The 24,845-nt window shown below is 43.1% G+C and overlaps 1 protein-coding gene across 1 annotated transcript in view; it reads right to left on the bottom strand.

Annotated features, from left to right (window-relative positions):
* EIF3E (eukaryotic translation initiation factor 3 subunit E) overlaps positions 1–23,741 on the bottom strand; it is a 314,034-nt gene extending 290,293 nt beyond the window's left edge. The window contains exon 1 of the mRNA XM_069220621.1: positions 23,585–23,741. Within this exon, the coding sequence (XP_069076722.1) occupies positions 23,585–23,674 (90 nt within the window). The 5' untranslated portion in view covers positions 23,675–23,741. The remainder of the gene's footprint in view (positions 1–23,584) is intronic.
* Between the last annotated feature and the right edge of the window lie 1,104 nt (positions 23,742–24,845).

Genomic DNA, 24,845 nt, shown 5'->3' on the forward strand with positions numbered 1-24,845 from the left:
TTTATTGGAACTGGTATACACAGGTATTATAAATCTACTCCCGCTTCACAGCAGCACTCCCCTAAAACTACATATCATTTAAGTCTTTGTTGAAACCCCGTTCAGAGGGCCATCGAGCAAGTAGGAGTTACTGGGCCAAACTGTGGGGGTGGAGGCCATTTACTCCTGATGTCTCGGGCCCACTATTATCGACCCCCGCTCAATTGGCTCAAGCAGCCCCTTCTGTACCCGACTCCCAATGGGTAGAGTAGGAAGAGCAGACAGGGTTAATTTGGGAGGGAAGCGTAGATACAGATTAGGGAATATGCCTCATCATTTAAAAAGTGTCAGCAGCACGAACAATAAATCAATGTCCAGCCAAATACTTGTTTCTACACAAAAAGAAGTATTTTAATTCCAACACTACACATGCAAAGGTAAACATTCAAAAGATGTAACACAATCCACTCCCTCTTGAAGTCAGGCGCTAGTAATAGTCAGGCCACTTACTGTCCTCCGAACTCTAGTGCAACATGTTCAATGTTATTCCCCATTCACAGATGGCTGCATCCCAGGAATGTAAGCTATTAGGCCATATTCAAGAGTTTTCCCCTTGGACTCTTTGTAAGTTCAGTACCTATAGTTATGAGGTTGCAGCACCAATGGCGGTATGTTCCCCCCGCCCCACCCCCCCGCCCCCCAAGGGCCCGACAGTATAGAACCCTTCAGGGGCGCAAGTCCAGCTCCAGATCAGCAAACTCTGGATGTGCGCAGTCACACGTGGCAGCACCTGGCAGGCACGGGTTCTCTCCTTCGAGCTACGATACTAGCTGGTTCTGGCCATCTGGGTTGTTCCTGCTATGGTGAGCAACAAGTAAGTCACTTTCGACTCTGCAGGGTGGTGGGCTTGCTCTGAAGGGGCTCCGGCGGTGTGCTGTTGATCCTCAGGCTTTCTTTAGCGAGGTCCACAGAATGCAAGCTGGTCCCACCTTGGTCACTGCAGCATTTTCTTGGTCTTAGGCGACGACCCTGATCCTTTGCCTCAGAGGGCATGGTGGGTCTCCTGGAAAATGGTGCCGCTACCATGGTACTCACAAGTCCTGTTATACTGACCTGATGTTGGCATCCATGGCAACCCCTCCTGACATACGAGGAGGGGGGGCAAGTTGACAAAATAATCCGACTTACGAGTGATGGTCCGAACAGTGCACATCGCTCCTTGGACCAGTCCACGGCAGCCCCTCGTGGCATACAGGGTCACTGAATCAGTTTGGCACACAGGCTACGGCCCGATCAGTGCAGAAGTGGGTTCAACACACAGGGAGTTCTTACTTCAGGGCTCATCCTCTGGATCTAATTCCCTCCAAAGCTCTTCTCTTCCTTATGAGGCATACCAGTCTTGGTGAGCAGGTGGGAACTGGTGCTCCAGGACAGACGTCTTGGTTTCCCAGGATGATGTCCGATTACCCAGAATGGCGACTTGAAGGCTGGGCCCACAGTCCGGTCATGGGCAGAAGTCTTGCCGAGATCCCTTTCCTCACCCAGCCCATCTGGCTGCTCTGCAGATGACAAAGTTTGGGGGTCTTAGATTCCCCTACTTAAAGTCCTTTTCCAGACACAAAATGTAACTCAGTGTCTGCGCCTTTGAAGTTTTATGTTGGAGTTCTGTTTCTTAGAAATGGACATCTTTCCCCTTTCTTTCTACTCCTGAAGGAGGTCTGTCATAGCATGGAGGACTTTGAAGCTGACTCCCCCAGAACACGATTCATGGAAGTGACCAGAGTTCACACCCGGATATCAGCCACAAGGATATGTACATCAAAAGGTGAACCCTGGGCCTTCAGCCCTGCTCTTTATGATTCCCTTAACAATCAGATCTCTTTCTTCCTGACATGTGCCCAAGGTCCTTCTTTGTGATCGGTTACTGAATCAAAGAGCCCTTTAAAATTCACTGAGAGCCTGGCTCTCCCATCCTCCAGTGTATGTCCTACCCAGCTTACAAGAATGCAGCAATACACACATTTTCCCAGGGGGATTCCTTTACTCCTCATGTTTTCACCAAGCATGCCTGTCCTTCCCAAGATGGAACACAGGGACCTCCAAGTAACATATCAGTGAAGGCACATCTGCATGCAGTGTACATCCACAGCACACTTCTTGCACTGCACTGTTATCCTTATATACTATGCCACTACAAGCATACCCACATGCATGGTCTGTGCACACTGTTCAGTACTGCAGTCTTCTTGTACCAGTGATTTGTTTTAAAAACACACACTGCCAGCACACACGCATTTACCATGTGCGCACTGTACGACACTTCACCCTTTGTGTGGTTTATTTCCTGTGAGTGCATATGCAATCGTCACGTTTCCACCATGCATGCACTTTCGCATCAACCTGATGGAGGCGAGGGTTGAGTTAAGCACAAAAGTCAAGTAAGCCTGTAGGTGAAAAAAAGGACTTTATCACTCACTATACAACAGGGGTCTTCAAACTGAGGAGTTGGGTGACCCCCTTGGGGGGCCTAAAGTTATTCCGGAGGTGTGTGAGGGGGCGCCAGACTCTGGCCAAAAGAAGCATTATGCTGATAACAGGGCTTTGTTTTAAGCTAAAAAAATAAATTAAAAAAATGAGCAGCAGTAAGCCACTCTGTAATGGGCCATCACTAACTTCCTTTGTCACTTATATCCTACCAAGGAGTGTGTGTCAAAAGGGAAGGGACTCCAAATATTCTTCAAAACCCCCGCCCCACCCCCACTTCTATTTACATGCAAGACCTGCTTGAGCTGAATAGTGTGTTTGGCAATCATTTATTTGACTGCATTTTCGAAACAGTTACATAAATTAACTGCAATGTTTAAGTAAATCTAGATATATTTAAACATTGGCAATTTAATAGAATAATTGTGAACAATTCGTAGGTGGCCCCAGATTCTTTTTTTTTTTTACCCCACTGGGGGGAGTGGGATTAAAATGTTTAAAGACGACTGCGATATGGTATGCTGCACCACCACGCTTGCGCTGCTTAGCTCCTGGTGAAGGTACTAGCCTTCCACCACTCTGAAGGTAGCGCTTTGGACTCCCCTCCGCATCCAACATGGCTACTCTCTGAGAAAGGCATAGGTCATGGCGCACATGCATAATCCTATGAAGAAATAAAATTAACTATTAGGAATCCAGACCACAATACAGTTGGGTACACATCTCTTACCATGCAGAGGACTCTTCCATCCAAACAGTCTTAAAATGTTGAAACTTCGATCAGTGCTTACTGGCAGAATAAAAACATATCCTTTCTGATCAGGCTGGAGAGTGTGTTATCCACACTATCTAACAAAAACATCTTCTACGGAGGTGTAAATCATCAGTGCATGGATTAGGTGCTGTAGGACTTTTACAATTGTAACATTCCTAACTTCATCAATATTTAATATTGATGCATGTAACAAGCCTACCTTAAGTTCATTATAACCAAAATAATTAAATCCTTAGCCATCCCTCTCCAAAAGAAAAACTGTCATAACTATACAGATCACAGAAGAAACTACATCTTTCTTTTAATAATCTGTTAACAAATGCAACAATTACATTATTCAAAAGCAGCCTAACACGATCAGTAAAAACGCCCAATACCTTGAGGACATCCTCCACTGAAAAGCCACCTCCACTGCTGAAAATTGCAAGAAAATTTGTGAGATTCAATTTCTTTGAATTGATATCTTCCCCACAAATAATATGTACCCATGGGTGTCACTTTCTTGTCCAGTGTTGTTCTCTTTGGTCTTTCTAAGAACAGCTTAAGCTACTTCAGCAGATACATAGAAATATATATTTCACTTTTTGCCCTATGCAAAGCCCTGCAGCGGAGTGCTTTACAAAAATTGCCAAAAGAGAAAATGAAATCTTTATCACTGAACCAACTCGGACACAAACGGAACGAACAGCACCACAGAAAAGGGAAAGTGATTGGATATACTATCTAATCAACAGAATGTAAAGAACACAACATAAGAATATAGAATGGCAGAATAATCTGTCTATGTTGTAGAAAAATCGAATACGTGTCTGAGGTGAAAAAGAGGAATGCTTGAGCTGAGGAATTCAACAAAAGCATGGATATTAACAAAACCAAAATAAGTCACAGAGAACTGCAAAAAAGGCTACAACTTAAAAAAGGTAACACAAATTAAAGTTAGGATTTATTACCCAAAGATCATTCACAAAGGAATCTTAAAACTTATGCTGCTAGATAAAGCCAATGACAGCAGCAAAAAGTTATATAGGGCAATGCAGAACCCTTGATTGGGTTGAATGAGTAACTTTTTCATAAGGGGATAAGGCTCCAGAAGGTGCTGAAATCTCTAAACATGGTAACAGTGTGCTACTGAAATCTATCAAGGGTTGACTTTGTGATTTTATATAACACGTTTTAAACACAAAGACGGAAAAAAGAAGGTTCCTAACATTTGAGGCCACAGTAAATAAAAGTTATGATAAAAAAAATAATACTAAATAAATAAAAACGTTAGGCACATTATCAGACCCAACAAAAGTTGAGGAAGCATAATCTGGTAATCTTTTAAAGGGGCTTTAAATGGAAGAGGAACTGAGCAAAAGGTAAACTTTTCCGATTACAAACACTAATGACCACAAAGTCAGAAAATGTACTCCACAAGTAGAAAACCTATGGGATTGTAGCCCCAAGTCTTTAAAATGAGGTTATCTATTTGTTGTTAACCTTTCTGTTCACTATCAGGATCTATTCATCAAATGTAAAGCTACAACCTTAAATTAATGTTTGAGGTAGACAAGTAGAAAATTCTAAAAACATAATTTGCCACTACAAATGTTGTCTATACCGGTCATGTTTCTATTCCTTGGGCTATAGACTATAAAGATAAGTACTTATTTGCCTAGTGGCTTTAAATCAACTAGGTACTATACTCTACTGAACATACTGCATGAACTCTAGTGAAGTGACTGTTTATTTTTCCAGACAAGCTTGGTAACTGCATTCCAATTTGCATGCAGAGCAATTTATGGGATTTAGGACCCAAACTCAACATATAAGGGGCAGGGGGCTATACTTCCCAAGGCACACGGATTTCTATCAGACAAAAAGTTGAAATGTGTAGTTTGTCGGAAGGTAACTAGACATTAAATTATGTTAAGGAGGAACAGAGATGTCGGAACTTCATGAGAAGAGGGAAGAGAGGAGAGAGAAGAAGGAAGAGAGGAGAGAGAAGAAGGAAGAGAGGAGAGGAGAGAGGAGAAGGGAGAGAGGAGAAGGAAGAGAGAAGAGAGGAGAAGGAAGAGAGAAGAGAGGAGAAGGAAGAGAGAAGAGAGGAGAAGGAAGAGAGAAGAGAGGAGAAGGAAGAGAGAAGAGAGAGGAGAGAGAGACTCTTGTGTGTATGCGCTTACAGGCAGGGTACCTGAATGTCTTGGCAAGGGTGTTTGCATCAATCAGAGGCACTGTGTGTAGGTTTGTACACAGTGTATGACTGCAAGTGATTATGTCAATGTAAGATGTGCAGGTTTGTGCATAGCCTGTCTTTGTAGGGTGTTTTGTGCTCGAGGTGAGCCTGCAGTATGCATTTGTGTACACCTTTTCAGCTAGAGTTTTTAGAGGGCATGCGTGGGGCTGCCAGGTGCTTTCCTGCACTTCTGCTGTACAGAGATCCTTACAATTAGAACTCAGAAACACATACTCCGTGAAATTATTTGCAGTATGCAATCAACTTCAGCAGCACAAACTCTAGGCACATGTAAAGGAGGAAAGAAAACAAGGAGTCAAGGAAAGAAATGCAAAATGGGAAATGGAACCAAGCAAGAAGGTAGCAGAGAAAGGAATAGTATGCACAGAGTCCAAGGGTTCCCCTTAGAGGTAAGATAGTGGCAAAAAGAGATAATACGAATGCTCTATTTTGTGGTAATGTGGTCGAGCAGTAGGCTTATCAAAGGAGTAGTGTTAAGCATTTGTTGTACATACACACAGGCAATAAATGAGGAACACACACTCAGAGACAAATCCAGCCAATAGGTTTTGTTATAGAAAAATATATTTTCTTAGTTTATTTTAAGAACCACAGGTTCAAATTCTACATGTAATATCTCATTTGAAAGGTATTGCAGGTAAGTACTTTAGGAACTTTGAATAATCGCAGTAGCATATATACTTTTTACATAAAACACAATAAGCTGTTTTAAAAGTGGACACAGTGCAATTTTCACAGTTCCTGGGGGAGGTAAAGTAATGTTAGTTCTTGCAGGTAAGTAAACCACCTACGGGGTTCAAATTGGGGTCCAATTTCAGAGCAACCCCAAAGTCACCACACCAGCAGCTCAGGGCCGGTCAGGTGCAGAGTTCAAAGTGGTGCCCAAAACACATAGGCTTCAATGGAGAAGGGGGTGCCCCGGTTCCAGTCTGCCAGCAGGTAAGTACCCGCGTCTTCGGAGGGCAGACCAGGGGGGTTTTGTAGGGCACTGGGAGGGGGGGGGAGGGGGGGGGGAAGACACAAGTCCACACAGAAAGTACACCCTCAGCAGCGCGGGGGCGGCCGGGTGCAGTGTGCAAACAAGCGTCGGGTTCGCAATAGGATTCAATGGGAGACCAAGGGGTCTCTTCAGCGGTGCAGGCAGGCAAGGGGGGGGCTCCTCGGGGTAGCCACCACCTGGGCAAGGGAGAGGGTCTCCTGGGGGGTCACTGCTGCACTGAACTTCCGATCCTTCAGCTGCTGGGGGCTGCGGGTGCAGGGTCTTTTCCAGCCGTCGGGATTTTAGAGTAAGGCAGTCGCGGTCAGGGGGAGCCTCGGGATTCCCTCTGCAGGCGTCGCTGTGGGGGTTCTGGGGGGACAACTTTGGTTACTCACAGTCTCGGAGTCGCCGGAGTGTCCTCCCTGAGGTGTTGTTTCTCCACCAGTCGAGTCGGGGTCGCCGGGTGCAGTGTTGCAAGTCTCACGCTTCTTGCGGGGATTGCAGGGGTCTTTAAATCTGCTCCTCTGAAACAAAGTTGCAGTCTTTTTGGAGCAGGTCCGCTGTCCTCGGGAGTTTCTTGTTCCTCTTGAAGCAGGGCAGTCCTCTGAGGATTCAGAGGTCGCTGGTCCTGGAGAAAGCGTCACTGGAGCAGGGTTCTTTAGAAGGCAGGAGACAGGCCGGTAGGACTGGGGCCAAAGCAGTTGGTGTCTTCTTTCTTCTTCTGCAGGGGTTTTTCAGCTCAGCAGTCTTCTTCTTCGGTAAGTTGCAGGAATCTAGTTTCCTAGGTTCTGGGGAGCCCCTAAATACTGAATTTAGGGGTGTGTTTAGGTCTGGGAGGGCAGTAGCCAATGGCTACTGTCCTTGAGGGTGGGTACACCCTCGTTGTGCCTCCTCTCTGAGGGGAGGGGGGGGCACATCCCTATTCCTATTGGGGAATACTCCTTCTACAAGATGGAGGATTTCTAAAAGTCAGAGTCACCTCAGCTCAGGACACCTTAGGGGCTGTCCTGACTGGCCAGTGACGACTCCTTGTTTTTCTCATTAGCTCTCCTGGACTTGCCGCCAAAAGTGGGGGCTGTGTCCAAGGGGCTGGCATCTCCACTAGCTGGAGTGCCCTGGGGCATTGTAACACGAAGCTTGAGCCTTTGAAGCTCACTGCTAGGTGTTACAGTTCCTGCAGGGGGGAGGTGTGAAGCACCTCCACCCAGAGCAGGCTTTGTTTCTGTCCTCAGAGAGCACAAAGGCTCTCACCGCATGGGGTCAGAAACTCGTCTCTCAGCAGCAGGCTGGCACAGACCAGTCAGTCCTGCACTGAACAATTGGGTAAAATACAGGTGGCATCTCTAAGATGCCCTCTGTGTGCATTTTTTAATAAATCCAACACTGGCATCAGTGTGGGTTTATTATTCTGAGAAGTTTGATACCAAACTTCACAGTATTCAGCGTAGCCATTATGGAGCTGTGGAGTTCGTTTTTGACAGACTCCCAGCCCATATACTCTTATGGCTACCCTGCACTTACAATGTCTAAGGTTTTGCTTAGACACTGTAGGGGCATAGTGCTCATGCACCTATGCCCTCACCTGTGGTATAGGGCACCCTGCCTTAGGGCTTTAAGGCCTGCTAGAGGGGTGACTTACCTATGCCATAGGCAGTGTGAGGTTGGCATGGCACCCTGAGGGGAGTGCCATGTCGACTTAGTCTTTTTCTCCCCACCAGCACACACAAGCTGGCAAGCAGTGTGTCTGTGCTGGGTGAGGGGTCCCTAGGGTGGCATAAGACATGCTGCAGCCCTTAGAGACCTTCCCTGGCATCAGGGCACTTGGTACCAGGGGTACCAGTTACAAGGGACTTACCTGGGTGCCAGGGTTGTGCCAATTGTGGAGACAATGGTACATTTTAGGTGAAAGAAATTAAAGGGAAAACTGGCAGGGAAACCACTAAATAGATGAAATTATTTAGCAGCAGCAAAATTTTACTGTATGTTGTAAGTTATAACGTGAATGAGATGACCCTTGAATGCTAGCCAGATACTTATAGGTGCAATTTGCAGTTCACTGGTAAAAAGTCTGAGAACATTCAAGGAGTTATTAAGTAACTGCAAAGCTTGGGGATGGGCCTGCAGGTAACCAATTCTAAATCAAGAGTCACAGAATGTGTGTAACTGGACCCAGTGGAGAGAACTGTGTACAGTCCTGCAGGTCAGATTATAAAACTTGTGAGGGAGCTCAGCGAGTTAATTCACCCAAAGGTGAGATTGTGTAATTTATTAGTCACATGCTTGAATCATCATCTCAAATAAGTGGGTTCACCAATCTCGATCTCTATAAAACACCTCAAGCTTCCACCTCTTCCTCGCAAGACATTTTTTTTGCAGTAAAATGTTTACTTTAGCAGTGATACTCAACATTCATTTTATTTTGCAGCTATAACAAGACAAAAACCTATTAATGTATGTCTTCTGCTCCAGTTCTTTGATTTAGGCAGGAAATGGCAATTTTTTTTCTTCTCCACACAAGTAAATAATTTTAGTCACATTGTGTTAAAACAAGTACAAGACCAGGTAGTTTGCTCCAACGTTCCCAAGTTGAAAGTCATGTTAAAGTTAGAAAAATTCAAATTGATAGAGCTTTATTGTTTCCCTGCTTGAGCCACCAAGACGGGCAATGATAAACGATGCACATAACAAATATGCCCAATAGACAAATGTCTAAATTATTAGAGAACACCTAGCCATCATATAGCCAAAGGCTGGAAATCACCAGCAAGATAGAGGACAAAACAATGAAGAAGCGATTTTAAAAACATTCAAAATAAGTAACTCATCCAACAGGTCCATCTCTCCCAATGGTTCCTGTGAAGCACTAAACAACTGAATATATCCTTCTCCTTAAGGGTGCACCCCACCACTTTAGTGTTATTTATTGTGAAATGATGTAACTTTAGCTGAGGATCACCCAAGATTTTCGTTTTGGGGGGAAAAACTACATTGAAATGCCGTTGGTGCAGTACCCTTCACAATATGCTTTGAGACAGTGCCAAATATTTTAAATCAGCCCAGGAGATTTTCTGTCACACTATGTTATTTGTCTGCCTACTATGGAGCACTTACGTTGCAACGTATGATATGCATTACTTACAGGATCAGCAGCAAGTGGCAAAAGCTATCTGAGGAAAACAGAAGCGAACTTGAAAATTAGGCTCCAAAGGCTAAAACCAGCATGTTCTCACTAAAACAAATGATTATAAACTTATTAAGATTGATTCTCGGGTAACGTATTTTATATATAAGAACACACAAAATATTGCAGTTAAAAAAATATGGTGTTTGAGCAAGAATACTGCAATCAATTAAAGTACAAACCAAATGATTTTAATCTGCAATTCCATACCCATTTTACTTCTTGGGCAACTGTCCTGAGTTCAAAACATCATCACTCTAGGAAGTTATAATATGTGCCATTATGATGCCTTTCTTCTATGCTCATCAGATCACAACATTATCACTAGGAGCCCACTGACAGAACGATAAAAGAACTTACAAAATGCTATGCTGCATAATGGAATAGTCATACCCTGGGTGATGACCTTGCTAGAGATCAGAGACTGGGTTGATTTCTTTTAGCACAAAGTCACACGAAAAGGACTATAGATTTTCGAAAGCCAGAAGAGAAGATTGAGGCCATAACAAATTGCCTAACAGGGAATGCCAAAAAGCAGCATAGGCCTGCGAACCATGTGTCAACTGTTCGAGATGCTGTTTGAAGACTATAGCAGGGACTAATGCCCATGCGGGGCTGAAAGTTGTCTTGAGTGTCGACTGTTTTACAGCAAGGTAACTTAATTCGAACATGCACCCCATGCAAGGAGAAAGCAAAGAACAGAGCCAGGTTAAAATCAGACATGCATGCCCACTATGAATGGTGCAGGATTAGCATTAACCTACCTCTTTGAAAGAGACCAGTAGAGGTGGGGGAGGGGTGTGGAGGAGCAAGGATGGTAGAGTGCAAGGATGTGGTTACTACTATCAATTTCAGACTATGGTTTACATCACCAGGTATATGCTACAGAATGGTAGTAGCTTCATAATCTCTGCCACAACATTACGACCTTCAAGTTTCCAAACCTCACTGCTCACTCATCAAGGTTTCCCTGAACTGTCATGCATTAAGCTTCAAGATGTTCTCTCTATAAACTCTCCTTTGCAATGTGTGTAAATACATTTCAGGAATGACAACCACTACAAATAAAAAGCCCAGTGCTGGTCGTGGAAATTTACCCTTCTGACAGTAAGCCCTTACTGCCATCCAGCAAATATACCTTAGAAAGAACTCAAACTGATAATCAACACTCATCTCAGACAACACAACTTCACAGCAGTAAGTCAATCAGCATTTATGTCACTGAAGTTGCCTCTTCCCCAAGTAAGGAAAAACATGTGGAACAGCACTCAAGCCACAGCATTTGCCCCTCAGTCACGACTTGGGCCCTCAGTACGAGTCAGGCAGCCTTAAGACCGCCAGACTCGCGGTGGTGGTCCGACCGCCACACTATGACTGCGGCAGAGCTGCCACGGTCTGACTGCCAACACCGCCAGACGACAGCCTGGCAGTTTTAAACTCTTGCATGCAGCGCCGCCCTGGGGATTACGACTCCTCAATGAGCCAACCTTTTCATGGCCGCTGGCCAGAAAAACGGGCAGTGGAAAGCGTGCGCGGGTGCTGCTGCAGCCGCCGCACCACCAGATTTCTGCCGGCTCATTTACGAGCTGGCATCAATGTTAAGGCCAAGAAGGAGACTCAAAATAGGGCCGGCAGTGTTCTGTCCGCACCGGAGGTCATGTAGCGGTATGAATTTGGCAGGCGGCCTCTGCTGCCTTCCAAACTCGTAATGAGGGCCTGTGTGTGAATATGTTTTTGAGAAAATCAGGAAGCACTTTCTCTGTCATCTGTTTGAAGGAGTCACTATTGTCGGCATTCGGTTATTGAGTACTTCGTGTAATATAAATCTCTTTATGCGGACCTCGAAGCGAGTGTTAACAATTGCAAGTGATCCGTTTGGAACCATCCCTACCTAATGGTTCTAAAGGGTGCCATTTTCTCTAGTAGAAGCCTGAAGAATGTCACTAGTTGATGTTGCATTTATCTAAAGTGTAGTGCTAGAAAAAGGAGAAGCCCATTGCTGGGCATGTACATCAGCAGACTCAATACAGATAGCCACTCACTCTCCAGTAAGCACTCCCTGACGTCAGTACTTAAATCTCAGGCTTCACTGAAATTGCGAATCAGCATTCATCACAGACAGCACTCAACCCTTCACCAATAAACCAGAGTCACCATCCATTGCACTGAAGATGACCATTCAATCAGTCAGGAATAACCTTTGGGACAGCATTAGTAACACAGTATTTGTCTCTCAGAAAGGACTTAGGCCCTCCTTAAGTCTTTGGCAGTAGAAACCGCCTACCGCCCCGACGATGGCTGCCAAAAGACTGTTGCCGCGGCTACCATCCGTTCGCCAAACTATGACCGCAGCTGTTTTTCCGCCACAAGAAGGGCAGAAATCTGGCTGTGGCCATACTGGCACATGGTGGTACGGTGGTGCTGCTACCACCAGCAGCGCCACACCAGTAAACCACCACCAGCCGTATTATGACAAATAATCCCCTGCCGGAAGAACTCCTGGATTCAGGTAAGTCGGGTTTCTGACAGGGAAGGGGGTGCGGGTGTTGTGTGTGTGTGGGTGTGCATGAGTGTGTGCGTGTAGTGTTTGCGTGTGTGTGTGCATGTATGAATGGAAATGTGAATGGTTGTCTGTGTATCAGTGTGAATGAGTGTATGGATGTGTGTGTGTGTGAATGGATGTATGTCAGTGTAAATGAGTGTGTGTATGTGTGGGGGGGGGGGAGGTTTGAAGGGAGGGGGAGCGTGGATGAAAGGGGAGGGTGGCGGGAACCTCCTATCAGTGACAGGGAAGGATTTCCCCGTCACTGATAGGGTCTACCGCCATGGTTTCCGTGGCGTTACGAATGCCACAGAAACCATGGTGGTAGGCACGGTCATGATACCGCCAGCGGTACAATAGCAGCCACCGATCCAGAGATTGTTATCTTTAGCCCGGCGGCTGGTACCGCCATGTCGGTCGGAGTGGTACATTGGCTGGTTGGCTTCAGCCAACCCATCAATGTCATAACGTGGTGGTAAGTACAGCCAGCCAGAAAGCTTCGTGAGCTGCATGTATACTGAGCATTTGAGTACAATGTGCAGGCCATATAGGAGGGTAGACTGACTTTGTTGCTAGTAGCTTTGCTCTTGTTTATGTGTTGATATAGTTAGTGTCACAAACTAATCCGTCTGCAAAGTGTATCCCTATTCACAAAATATTTTGTATCATGAAAGATGCCATAAAACAAACACAAAAACATTTCATTTTTAAAGAGTTAAAATCAGATACAGTTGCCATGCATATCAAATAGCAATTTCCTAATCTTTTCAATACTATACACTGTATAACAAATTGGGAGGGGATGCAGAGATTGTAAATATAGAAGAGCAGGTCTGCAAAGTTTAATTTGTAATGTAAGATGTTTTATAAGTCAGGCGCTTGGAAATGTATAAAATTCACAAGCGGAAAATAAAAGTAAAATGCTTTATGCAGAATTTCTATCACATGTGCATACTATATTTCCTTTAAACAAATGAACAGGTGTCAGATGTGCAACCATAAAATGTATTGCTCCCAGACGAAAGTGTGTTAAAATGTAGACTGGATGACTTTATAAAACATACAGTGGAAAAAAACTGCAAACCAGGGTTTGAGGGTACTAGTCCACAAGCCACCAATGGACTCTTAACACACTGTGTTCCATGGCCTCACTGAATATAGTTTCCACCCGCTGTTCAAGATAAAATTTACTAACTTTCACAAGTGTAGAAAGAATACTTGCTTCAGTAGTACCCAGAGTAATACCTAATAATTCATAGGTAGATCAAATACATTTTTTAATCTATTTATGAGAACAATCCAGGGATACAGAATCCACAATCAAGGACCTATTTAAAGATGGGTCAAGTTTTGTCCAGATGGAATACTTAAGTTGCACTGGTTGCATTTAATAATGTCTACAATATAAGAGATTCCCAATCCCTTATAACAGATGCGGAGTAGCTTACAGGACAACTAAAAGGCTTCTAAGGATGGTATTCTCCACCTGTTGTAATACTCGACAGTCAGCATAGCTCCAAACCGAAAGACTGATATTGCCATCTTTTTTTAAATGATTGGACTTAAGTCGGCTTTGGGGCAACCACTTACTTTGGTTATCAACTAACACCCATAGACAGGAAAACATAGCTAGTACAGTTATTTTTAAGCAAAAAAAAAAAAATGTCATTATTTGAGGAATGCTCTTCTCACAGACCATAATGTAGGTCTTTGTTAAGTAAAAACTTTTAACTTCCTCGACTCCATAAACATAGTATATGTGTCTAACAACAACTCTAACCCATTTGGAGTGCAGGCCAGGAGAGGAGAACAGCATCATCTGCATATAATAATGCTGGTATCAACTGAGAGCCAACCTTCGTAGATCAGTGGTGAATTGCAAGAGAGCTTGTTCAAGCCGAGGTATGTACAATGTAACTAAAAAGGGGCCAGAACACACCGTTGTCGGACTCCCTTCTTTACCAGAGATAGCCTAGTACATTCCCCTCCAGGACCAAATTGAACCCTGGCAGTGAGGTTTTGATAGAGATGGTTTACCAAATGAATAATATATGGGTCAGCACCTAGAAGACAATGTGCCACAGTTTGGTGTGGTTGACACAGTCAAAGGCACTGCTAAGATCCATGAAGGCCAGAATGAGAACCCTTGCTGACTTTCCTGTAGTTATCCACTGCAGGGATGTGCAATTCCTATCGCCCGACGCCCGGGACATCTTGCTTGGGGTCAAGGGCAACAAGTTTTAATGTTTACTTTGTCCTTGGGACAAGTAGGCCCAACCCTCTGCAGCACAAACCCTTTGGCTGCCTGTTTACAGAGAGAGGAACTCTCTGCAGTTGAGGTAATGTGTTTCCAAAAGATAATGCTGTTCGAACTTGTATTTATGGTTCATTATTTGAAAGCCTTGATTATTAGGGTGAGTGCTGTAAATAAATGTTTTAAGGTCACACTTCACTACTGACGTTGGTTCAGTACAAAAAAAAAAACAGCTGTGTATACACATGTTTGAAAACTTTAGGCTATGAGGCTAAGTATAATGATCCCAGAATGCTCTCTGATTAGATGCAAATGAAGTGTCACTTAGTAAAATGTGTTGATGCATGCTAGTATTTCCCAAAAATATTTCTAATGGAAAATCAGTGTAACCATTTTCAACACGAATATGGGAAGCATGAAAATAAACAAACACTGACAAAGCCACCTGATCTGACATTTTTATAAGTCTTTTAGTTTCATCAATGCGTGTCTTGTTTTGACATGGCTTTTGTAACACTTTATTGTTGTGGGAGCTACCAGGCCCTCAACATTGTAACAAACACTGCCAAAAAAAAAAACCAATTTTTTGAACTCTAAAAGCACACGTTGCCACCAGTGGCATAACAAAGGCCCCGCAGCCGCCCTCCAGGGGGCCCCTTTAGCACAGCACCTGCCCTGAGTGAGTCTGGAGAGGGGGCTCCTCCATGTTCTTTGGCAAAGGGGCACCCTCCAGTTTCGTTACGTCACTAATTGCCACTGTAGTTCCTGACACTGAACAAAACTACTTTGTGTGCCAATATGCTCCTTGTGGAAGAGCAGAATGCAATCACTCACAGTAAAGCCAGCCAAAAGAGAGAGAGAAATAGAAGTTTTTATTAAACAAAATGTCTTTGTTAACACCAGACCTAATTAGGGACCAAGACCCACATGTAGGTAGCTTTTTGCATGTCACAAACAGCGACTTTCGCTGTTTGCGACGTGCAAAAAGCACATTGCGATGCACAAACCCAGTTTTGCGATTCAGTAACCTGGTTACCGAATCGCAAAACGGGTTTGCGAGTCGCAATTAGGAAGGGGTGTTCCCTTCCTAATTGCGACTCGCAGTGCAATGTAGGATTGTTTTGTGACCGCGAACGCGGGCGCAAACCAATCGCAGTTTGCACCCATTTCAAATGGGTGCTAACACTTTCGCAAAAGGGAAGGGGTCCCCATGGGACCCCTTCCCCATTGTGAATGTCACTGTAAACATTTTTTCAGAGCAGGCAGTGGTCCTGCGGACCACTGCCTGCTCTGAAAAAATGAAACAAAAACGTTTCATTTTTGTAATGCATCTCGTTTTCCTTTAAGGAAGCAGTCACAGACATGGTGGTCTGCTGTCTCCAGCAGGTCACCATCCCTGTGAGGGCCGCTATTCGCAAGGGGGTCGCAAATTGCGACCCACCTCATGATTATTCACTAGGTGGGCATTTGCGAAGCCCTTGCGAATCACAGATGGTGTCAGGGACACCATCCTACATTCGGATTTGCGACTCGCAATTTGCGGGTCGCAAATCTGAACCTACCTACCTACATGTGGCCCCAAATTCTTAAAGAAAGTCACAAAAGTGCACCCATGGTATATGTCGTACCCCTATAAAATATTTGTGAACTGTATTTTAGCATGGGTAAATACGCATGTGTAGATTTGCTCATGTGAAAATCTATTGAGCATCTGCAAGTTCATTTTCCCTCCGGCCACTTTCTTCCCAACCCTGGAAGAAGTTCTAATTCTGCCACTGTCAGGAGTAAATGTCCAACCTTTCTTATTATGGGAAAATATTAGAGAGAAGCTGGTGAAAATCTTTAAAACATGCAGGTTAGTAGGTTTGCAGACTCAAAGGCATTCCAGCCCTGGAACTATTGCTTACTGCTTCCTCCAGCCCCAGTATGCAGACCTGCAGAAAGGTGGCAAAATAAGGAAATTGCTACAGTAGGGATTGAAACTGCAAGTATTCAAGCCCTATTATGGTAGTAGCCCTGGCATAATCAGAGAGGCTATTATCAGAGCTCTTACATAATGAGATTGCTGCCATAATTTGTCGCCACACTACATGGCACCAAAGGGACAAGTAGATCTGTTTACAGGACAAGTAGATTTGAGAAGCAACCTGTCCCCTGGACAAGTAGATATTTTAATAAATTCCACACCCCTGCACTGTAATCAGTGCTTTAAATGGGCCGGTACTGAGTATCGGCACTTATTTACTTTCAGAGGGAGAGTACCGGCATATCTAAACAAAAATGTATTACTTTTCATTGAAGAGTACCAGCACTTCTCAGAAACAAGCAGGTCCGCTGGCACAGAGTAACTGCACTTTAATTTATCCATTTCAAGCACTGACTATAATTTCAAGTTCAAACACTGATGAAGGGAACCCAAGCCCTTCCTAAAACCATACTGTAGATCGGAAATAACGCAATCCTGCTCTGTTCAATTTACTACCCTCTCTAGCAGCACACTTCTCAGAATTTTAATGGAGATATCAAGTAAGGAAATTGGGCAATAACATTCAGGAACACATCCATGCCCTTTCCTAAAGGCTGGGGCAATCATTCTTTGTGACCAAGAGGAAGGGAGCCCACCCTTGCTGACGGTGTTCAACACATTTGTGATTAGGAGAGTACATAGTGCACTATCGGGTCCCACTGCTTTACCCTTTTGACTCTTAGTCAGTGCTAATTTGATTTAATCTAGACCACACATTTTTATAAAATTCACTGAAAATCAATAGAGATGGTTTTTCTATAACAGCCCCATTACCTTCGCCATCAGAGAAAATTCTGCTATAACGGATTATCTATTGATCTTTCATACCACTGAGCTAACACTGGGTAATGTTACTCTCTAAAATATGGAGAATTACATGCAGACTAGAACAACCTTGAACCTTTTTGACCATTAGCTGTGACCAAATTAACCAAGGCCTCAGACTTATTTGTACATACTAGCATAAGTATTGACAACGAACAAGTGCAGCATGATCTTTAGCGTGCCCCTTCAAAACCTTTTTCAAATGTAAGAGTGCCTTCCTGCATGTGTGGTCAAACCAGTCCTTAGCACTGTTACTCAGTGAGATCATATTTTCATTTTTCGTCGCGTTAATGGTGGAGCAAAAAGTTTCAAATATTTTAACGATCTTGCTAGGGTTGGCATCATGTGTTAAGTAGACTGTGAAATTATCCCTATTGTGAGAAATTAGGTCAGAGAGAAAAGTTTCTGGTTCAATCACGGACGATTTGACACAAACCCCATTATGTCCAATAGGTTTCAGCTTACTTACTATTGGGAGGTCGACAGTTCACGTGATCCCCGAATTAAGATTTACATCAACCATATTATGGTCACTCAAATATGTAGGGGTAAAATTAAACTTCTTAACTGAAATTAATATGTGATCAATGATACTCGTAGCGCCTCTACCTGTGGAGGTTGGCAATATCTCCTGACATCCAGACCGAAATTCATTGTCAAGCCTCAGATAAAATGAACAAAATAAAGTATCTGAAAGTATCCCCATAAACTGTTTTTATATTTATTTTTTTGTGCACAGTTTGTCTCGCCTTCAAATTGTCTAAAAATAAAAAAACCACATACATCCTTTGGATCATCTCTACACAAATGATTATTGAAATCCCCAAATCAAAAAAATACATACTTTATTCTTAGATGGAATAATGAGTTTACCAAAGACTGAGTACTGAGGCTGCCAATTTAGATGTAATGTTTGTACTAAAACAGTTATTATTATAATATATATATATATACACCAAGTATTGATATCAATTTCCAAACAAAGCAGTTGAAAGTAAGAGTTATAGTTAAGAAATCACCTACATTTTACTGGCAGATGACTGGAGGCTAGAATAGATAGGCCCTTTTGCAAGTTCACCTCTGGACACCTGACCAGATAATGTACAACATAAATACATTGACACAGAATTTATCTTATGCCCACATCTCTTGAAGACAATACGGAAACTTGCAATGGCAGCTAACCAGTCAAGATTGTTTAATTTGTTAGACTTATCTTCCGAATTCCAAGAGACTATTTTAATGACAGCCACAGAACTATTCACTGGGCGACAATCCTGCTGTTCTGGCCAAAGGTCTGATACCATGCCTTTAAACTGACAAGTGTCCCAAAAGTCCAGTGCTGACATCAGGGGAAGGTACACAAGCCTCCTGGCAAGGTCAAGTAAGTCAATCTTAACTATTAGTCTATCTTAATTGTTCAAAATGGTCATAGGTTTTTACATCGTTCTGCCCTTCGGCCACAGATTATTTTGATATAACCCTCCAAGAATTAGTATCAAAAGGCTGTAAATGAAACAGCCTAAGAGAAACTGAGATGCAAGACTTTGTGTACCACAGCAATAGATTTTTTGTACAACAAGATTTGGAAAACGTGGATTTCTAAAATTTACTACAATACAATCCACAGCACAATTATTTGTTTAAGTCTCTAATCCACTGTACCCTTCCAACCAACAGCTCCTTATAGCTATGATTAATATTTTCCACCCTAACTGAAAGCCAGCTAACAGTTTTATTCTTAAAGGCCACCTGAGTCTCAACATGATTACTGGGGAGTGGTTGGACGTTTTTTAATATAAGTACATATGGTGTTGCCTGTGGGGCAAGGTGCAAATAAGAATTATTTGTTGAAATGGCTTGATGTGAGCCCATACTTTATTACCACGGTCATTCTCCTTGTTACTCTCCTTGTAGTGTGCAATTGCCATAGATCTTGCAGTGTGGCAATGTCCCCAGCAGAATGTTACTGTCCTGCGCCATGTACTGAAATTTATTTCGCCTGGGATATATTTGTGGGTCTGGCACACCGTTCGGCCATTCCAGAAGAGTAATATATGCTTCTGGGCAGGTGGATACAATTACTGGCCTGTCAAACAAAAGCATACAGGGGGGGGTGGGCGGACAGTAGGGTCAAACGGTCCTAGTAGCAAGAAGATTAGAGGACCAGGACCTTTGTATATTTACAGATTCCACAACATGGCCATACCATTTTCCACATATTTTTCTTTCGCTGATACGGTTTCAAAGTACTACTTTATAACATGTTCCAATTTCGGAAGGCGATCACCCCTATTATAGGTTGGGTTTTGGCAATTTATGAAGAGTCCCATAAAGTGGGATCACTTAAAACATTATTTGTAGCACCAGAGAATTAAGTCAAGGACTCTTGTAAACAACTGTCCCTAAGGAAAGGCAGTTGATTTAAGTCTTTCATCCCTTTTAATTTAAAAAAGGGGGGTGGGGAAAGGTAATATTCATCATGGCTGAAACAAAACTTGGAACTGTAATATTACACATTTCCTCAAACAGAACATAAGGATTCCCCTTAGGAGGTGCAATATTACTAGCAGGCTTTTATCTTGGTCAGATGGTGGTTCCATTGCTGTTGGGGGGCTTCGCTTAACATAACTCCTCAACTGATTCTACTCCTGAATTAATAAGCCTCATAGCATTAGCCAGACAAGGTAATAAAGGACCCACACAGGCCCACATTTGCAGATGAAACTAATTTGTGCTTAACCATGGTCAATGTCCATACTGAAGACTTAAAAATCCAAGTAAATAAATAGGTCACAATTTCATTAAAACGGTGAAGCTATAGACTCACCAAAACACTTGTACTTATCAGCGTCAGACAAACATGATTTAGAAGACTCATCCCAGTCTGCCGGTTCTACCTCCTCACCATTTAGTCAAAAACGATTTAAAGCCTACTCGGGAAAGTAAAGATGGCCCTGGTGTAAGATATGTTTTTTCGAGCACAATAAATTTAGTCCCAATTTTGTGTAGGATTTTAGTTTCTGTCTTCTAAAGGACCGACTGTCCTACTGTAAAAATATTTCGTCGTACTTTTATTTTAATTACGGTTTATTAATATTAGAATTAATATGGTCCTGTCAATAAACAAACTACCCAAACAAATTACTTTTAAGAAAACCAGTACCATATTCAGGGATGTGGAATTCCTATCGCCCGACGCCCGGGACATCTTGTTTGGGGTCAAGGGCAACAAGTTTTTATGTTTACTTTGTCCTTGGGACAAGTAGGCCCAACCCTCTGCAGCACAAACCCTTTGGCTGCCTGTTTACAGAGAGTGGAACTCTCTGCAGTTGAGGTAATGTGTTTCCAAAAGATAATGCTGTTCAAACTTGTATTTATGGGTCATTATTTGAAAGCCTTGATTATTAGGGTGAGTGCTGTAAATAAATGTTTTAAGGTCACACTTAACTACTGACGTTGGTTCCAGTACAACAAAAAACAGCTGTGTATACACATGTTTGAAAACTTTAGGCTATGAGGCTAAGTATAATGCTCCCAGAATGCTCTCTGATTAGATGCAAATGAAGTGTCATTTAGTAAAATGTGTTGATGCATGCTAGTATTTCCCAAAAATATTTCTAATGGAAAATCAGTGTAACCATTTTCAACACGAATATGGGAAGCATGAAAATAAACAAACACTGACAAAGCCAACTGATCTGACATATTTTTATAAGTCTTTTAGTTTCATCAATGCGTGTCTTGTTTTGACATGGCTTTTGTAACACTTTATTGTTGTGGGAGCTACCAGGCCCTCAACATTGTAACAAACACTGCCAAAAAAAAACCCAAAATTTTTTGAACTCTAAAAGCACATGTTGCCACCAGTGGCATAACAAAGGCCCCGCAGCCGCCCTCCAGGGGGCCCCTTTAGCACAGCACCTGCCCTGAGTGAGTCTGGAGAGGGGGCTCCTCCATGTTCTTTGCAAAGGGGCACCCTCCAGTTTCGTTACGTCACTGATTGCCACTGTAGTTCCTGACACTGAACAAAACTACTTTGTGTGCCAATATGCTCCTTGTGGAAGAGCAGAATGCAATCACTCACAGTAAAGCCAGCCAAAAGAGAGAGAAATAGAAGTTTTTATTAAACAAAATGTCTTTGTTAACACCAGACCTAATTAGGGACCAAGACCCACATGTAGGTAGCTTTTTGCATGTCACAAACAGCGACTTTCGCTGTTTGCGACGTGCAAAAAGCACATTGCGATGCACAAACCCAGTTTTGCGATTCAGTAACCTGGTTACCGAATCGCAAAATGGGTTTGCGAGTCGCAATTAGGAAGGGGTGTTCCCTTCCTAATTGCGACTCGCAGTGCAATGTAGGATGGTTTTGTGACCGCGAATGCGGGCGCAAACCAATCGCAGTTTGCACCCATTTCAAATGGGTGCTAACCCTTTCGCAAAAGGGAAGGGGTACCCATGGGACCCCTTCCCCATTGTGAATGTCACTGTAAACATTTTTTCAGAGCAGGCAGTCCAGTCCTGTGAGGGCCGCTATTCGCAAGGGGGTCGCAAATTGCGACCCACCCCATGATTATTCACTAGGTGGGCATTTGCGAAGCCCTTGCGAATCACAGATGGTGTCAGGGACACCATCGTACATTCGGATTTGCGGGTCGCAAATCTGAACCTACCTACATGTGGCCCCAAATTCTTAAAGAAAGTGACAAAAGTGCACCCATGGTATATGTCGTACCCCTATAAAATATTTGTGAACTGTATTTTAGCATGGGTAAATACGCATGTGTAGATTTGCTCATGTGAAAATCTATTGAGCATCTGCAAGTTCATTTTCCCTCCGGCCACTTTCTTCCCAACCCTGGAAGAAGTTCTAATTCTGCCATTGTCAGGAGTAAATGTCCAACCTTTCTTATTATGGGAAAATATTAGAGAGAAGCTGGTGAATATCTTTAAAACATGCAGGTTAGTAGGTTTGCAGACTCAAAGGCATTCCAGCCCTGGAACTATTGCTTACTGCTTCCTCCAGCCCCAGTATGCAGATCTGCAGAAAGGTGGCAAAATAAGGAAATTGCTACAGTAGGGATTGAAACTGCAAGTATTCAAGCCCTATTATGGTAGTAGCCCTGGCATAATCAGAGAGGCTATTATCAGAGCTCTTACATAATGAAATTGCTGCCATAATTTGTCACCACACTACATGGCACCAAAGGGACAAGTAGATCTTTTTACAGGACAAGTAGATTTGAGAAGCAACCTGTCCCCTGGACAAGTAGATATTTTAATAAATTTCACACCCCTGCATATTACTTAAAGACTGACACAGATACCTGTTGAATCAGATCATTACATCGGAAATACAGTAGCTAAAAACAATCAATCGTGGATGATAGGTTATTAATATCTATGATAATAACTTGCAGTAATTGAACAATTTGACCTAACTCACAGAGAACAGCCTTTTTCTGTGGGACAGTTCTTTGCTCCCTGGACCATCTAATTCTAGCGTTAAGGTGGAGGGGAGGGAATAAAGTTTACGACAGACAATTCGAATATACCTGTATCTACTATAAATAACAGAATACTAAAATTAAACTTGAATACATGATGTAATGCAGGACTTGCCAAAATATGTTTTCAATAAAAACCATACGATTCAAAGAAGCAGTCCAAAAACGACGCAAAGTGACATATACAGACATAAAACAAACACGTACTCGATTAGGAGAAAATAAAAAAAGCCCTATGATTTCCCCGAGCTGCATACAAACCTAACCTATAATAGTTGAATGTTCAATCGAATTGATAACCTTTGAGTATATTATACACAATTGAGTTTACAAAATGAACATAACACATATTGGGCAAGGAGTGATTGGTATACAAATTAATCGGCTAACGTTCAGGCAACATCTATTTAACCATACATGTGGTTGCGTAGTCCAAAATGGCTTTATTTTGCCATGACTCCCGCATTAATCTGCCTCTTCTGCAACAGAAGTCAAAAGGAAAAATACATTATCCATGTATTTTTTTTTTTTTTTTTTTTTTAGAAACCTTTCGCTTGCAGCTTCTAAATTGTTGGCACGTATGTTTAACGTATGAGTCTGCTGCAGAGTGAATGACGGGGAAGACAGGCGAGGCTCTGCTGGATGGGTGAGGAGGCTGCTGTTACACGCAACATCATCGACCACAGACACAGCCAGATGGCGAGAAAGGAGCTTCAGGCCTCCTAGCACGTGCACAACGGCCATGTGGCCTGCCCTGCACTTAGATATCCCGTTCCCTCCCTTTCCTGACCTCTTTAACGGAGAGAAACTCCAGCAGCGGGAAAACAAGGTGCCGGTCCAGGAAGTGCGCGATCTTCGTGGTGAGATCGTACTGCGCCATCTTGCCAAAAAAGAAAGCTTCAACTACCGAAAACTTTATTAAAAGACTGGGAGGGGGACAAAGACTCGGGGGTAAGGTAGCCGGGAAGTGTCAATATTAGTAAGGAGGCGGGGACTAGCGTGTCAGTGAATAGACACTACATGGAAATAGAAGAAGGGGTCTTGAAAGCCCATAGACAAACGCGAGGGCATCGTTAAGAATAGAGCCTGGCGAGAGTGCAATGAGTGTCGCACGAGCTTGCAACGAGCAGTGTTGGTACCTGACCGGTTTTCTAAATTTTCTACTTTCCACCGGTATTTTAATATCCCGCACGGGATAAAAATAAGCAGCGTCACCTAAAGCCGGTATTTTTTAGCCATTATCTGTACACACTTCAAACAGCAAATGTAAGTTAAAAAAACACTTTTAAATGGGTTTCAGAGCTGCCAAAACGACCCCGGACTAATAAAGGAAGAAAAGGCAGAAATGTCATGTGACAAATGAATACTTACGATTTTGTTTAACTCCTTCGTTGCCAGGCCTTTTCCCCCTGAGATGCAAAGCCTTTTTTAAGCTGTTTGTGGCAGATCGCGCTTAAGCCCTCATAACTTTTTGTCCACATAAGTTAGCCACGCCAAATTGTCATCCTTTTTTCCCAACATCCTAGAGGTTCTAGAGGTACCCAGACTTTGTGGGTTCCTGTAATGAAGGCGAGAGGCAGCGTTGTGATATGGCAGGTAAGCTTTATTTGCCAAGCTCTCCTCTAACCCGGTGTCTTCTTCCCCTGTTAGCAAGCAACTGCCAGGAGGAAGAACCATCGCTAACATTCTAGGCGCGCGGCATCAATCACACATCTAGCCGCGAGCCACGTCATAACACACCCCCCACCGTTGACAATCACAAAAAGAAACACAAATAAATAACAGGAAAGAACAATAACAAAATAAGAGATAACAAGGTAAAAACAAAAGAAAATCTATACACGGAGTCATTACCCTAGCAATTAGCTTTATGTTACATAGTCATTCAAGAACACTGGCGGTAGTCCTAGGAAACCCAACAGTTCTAGGTGACACAATACTTGGAACACAAGAAGAAGCTCCCATGGAATCTGAACAGGTATTAGGAGCATCAATAATCACCTCACTTCTGCCAACCGTGGCATCACCACTTCCACCACCAAACTGTTTCC

Source organism: Pleurodeles waltl, chromosome 2_2 (genome assembly GCF_031143425.1).
Source record: "Pleurodeles waltl isolate 20211129_DDA chromosome 2_2, aPleWal1.hap1.20221129, whole genome shotgun sequence".
Lineage (NCBI taxonomy): Eukaryota > Metazoa > Chordata > Amphibia > Caudata > Salamandridae > Pleurodeles > Pleurodeles waltl.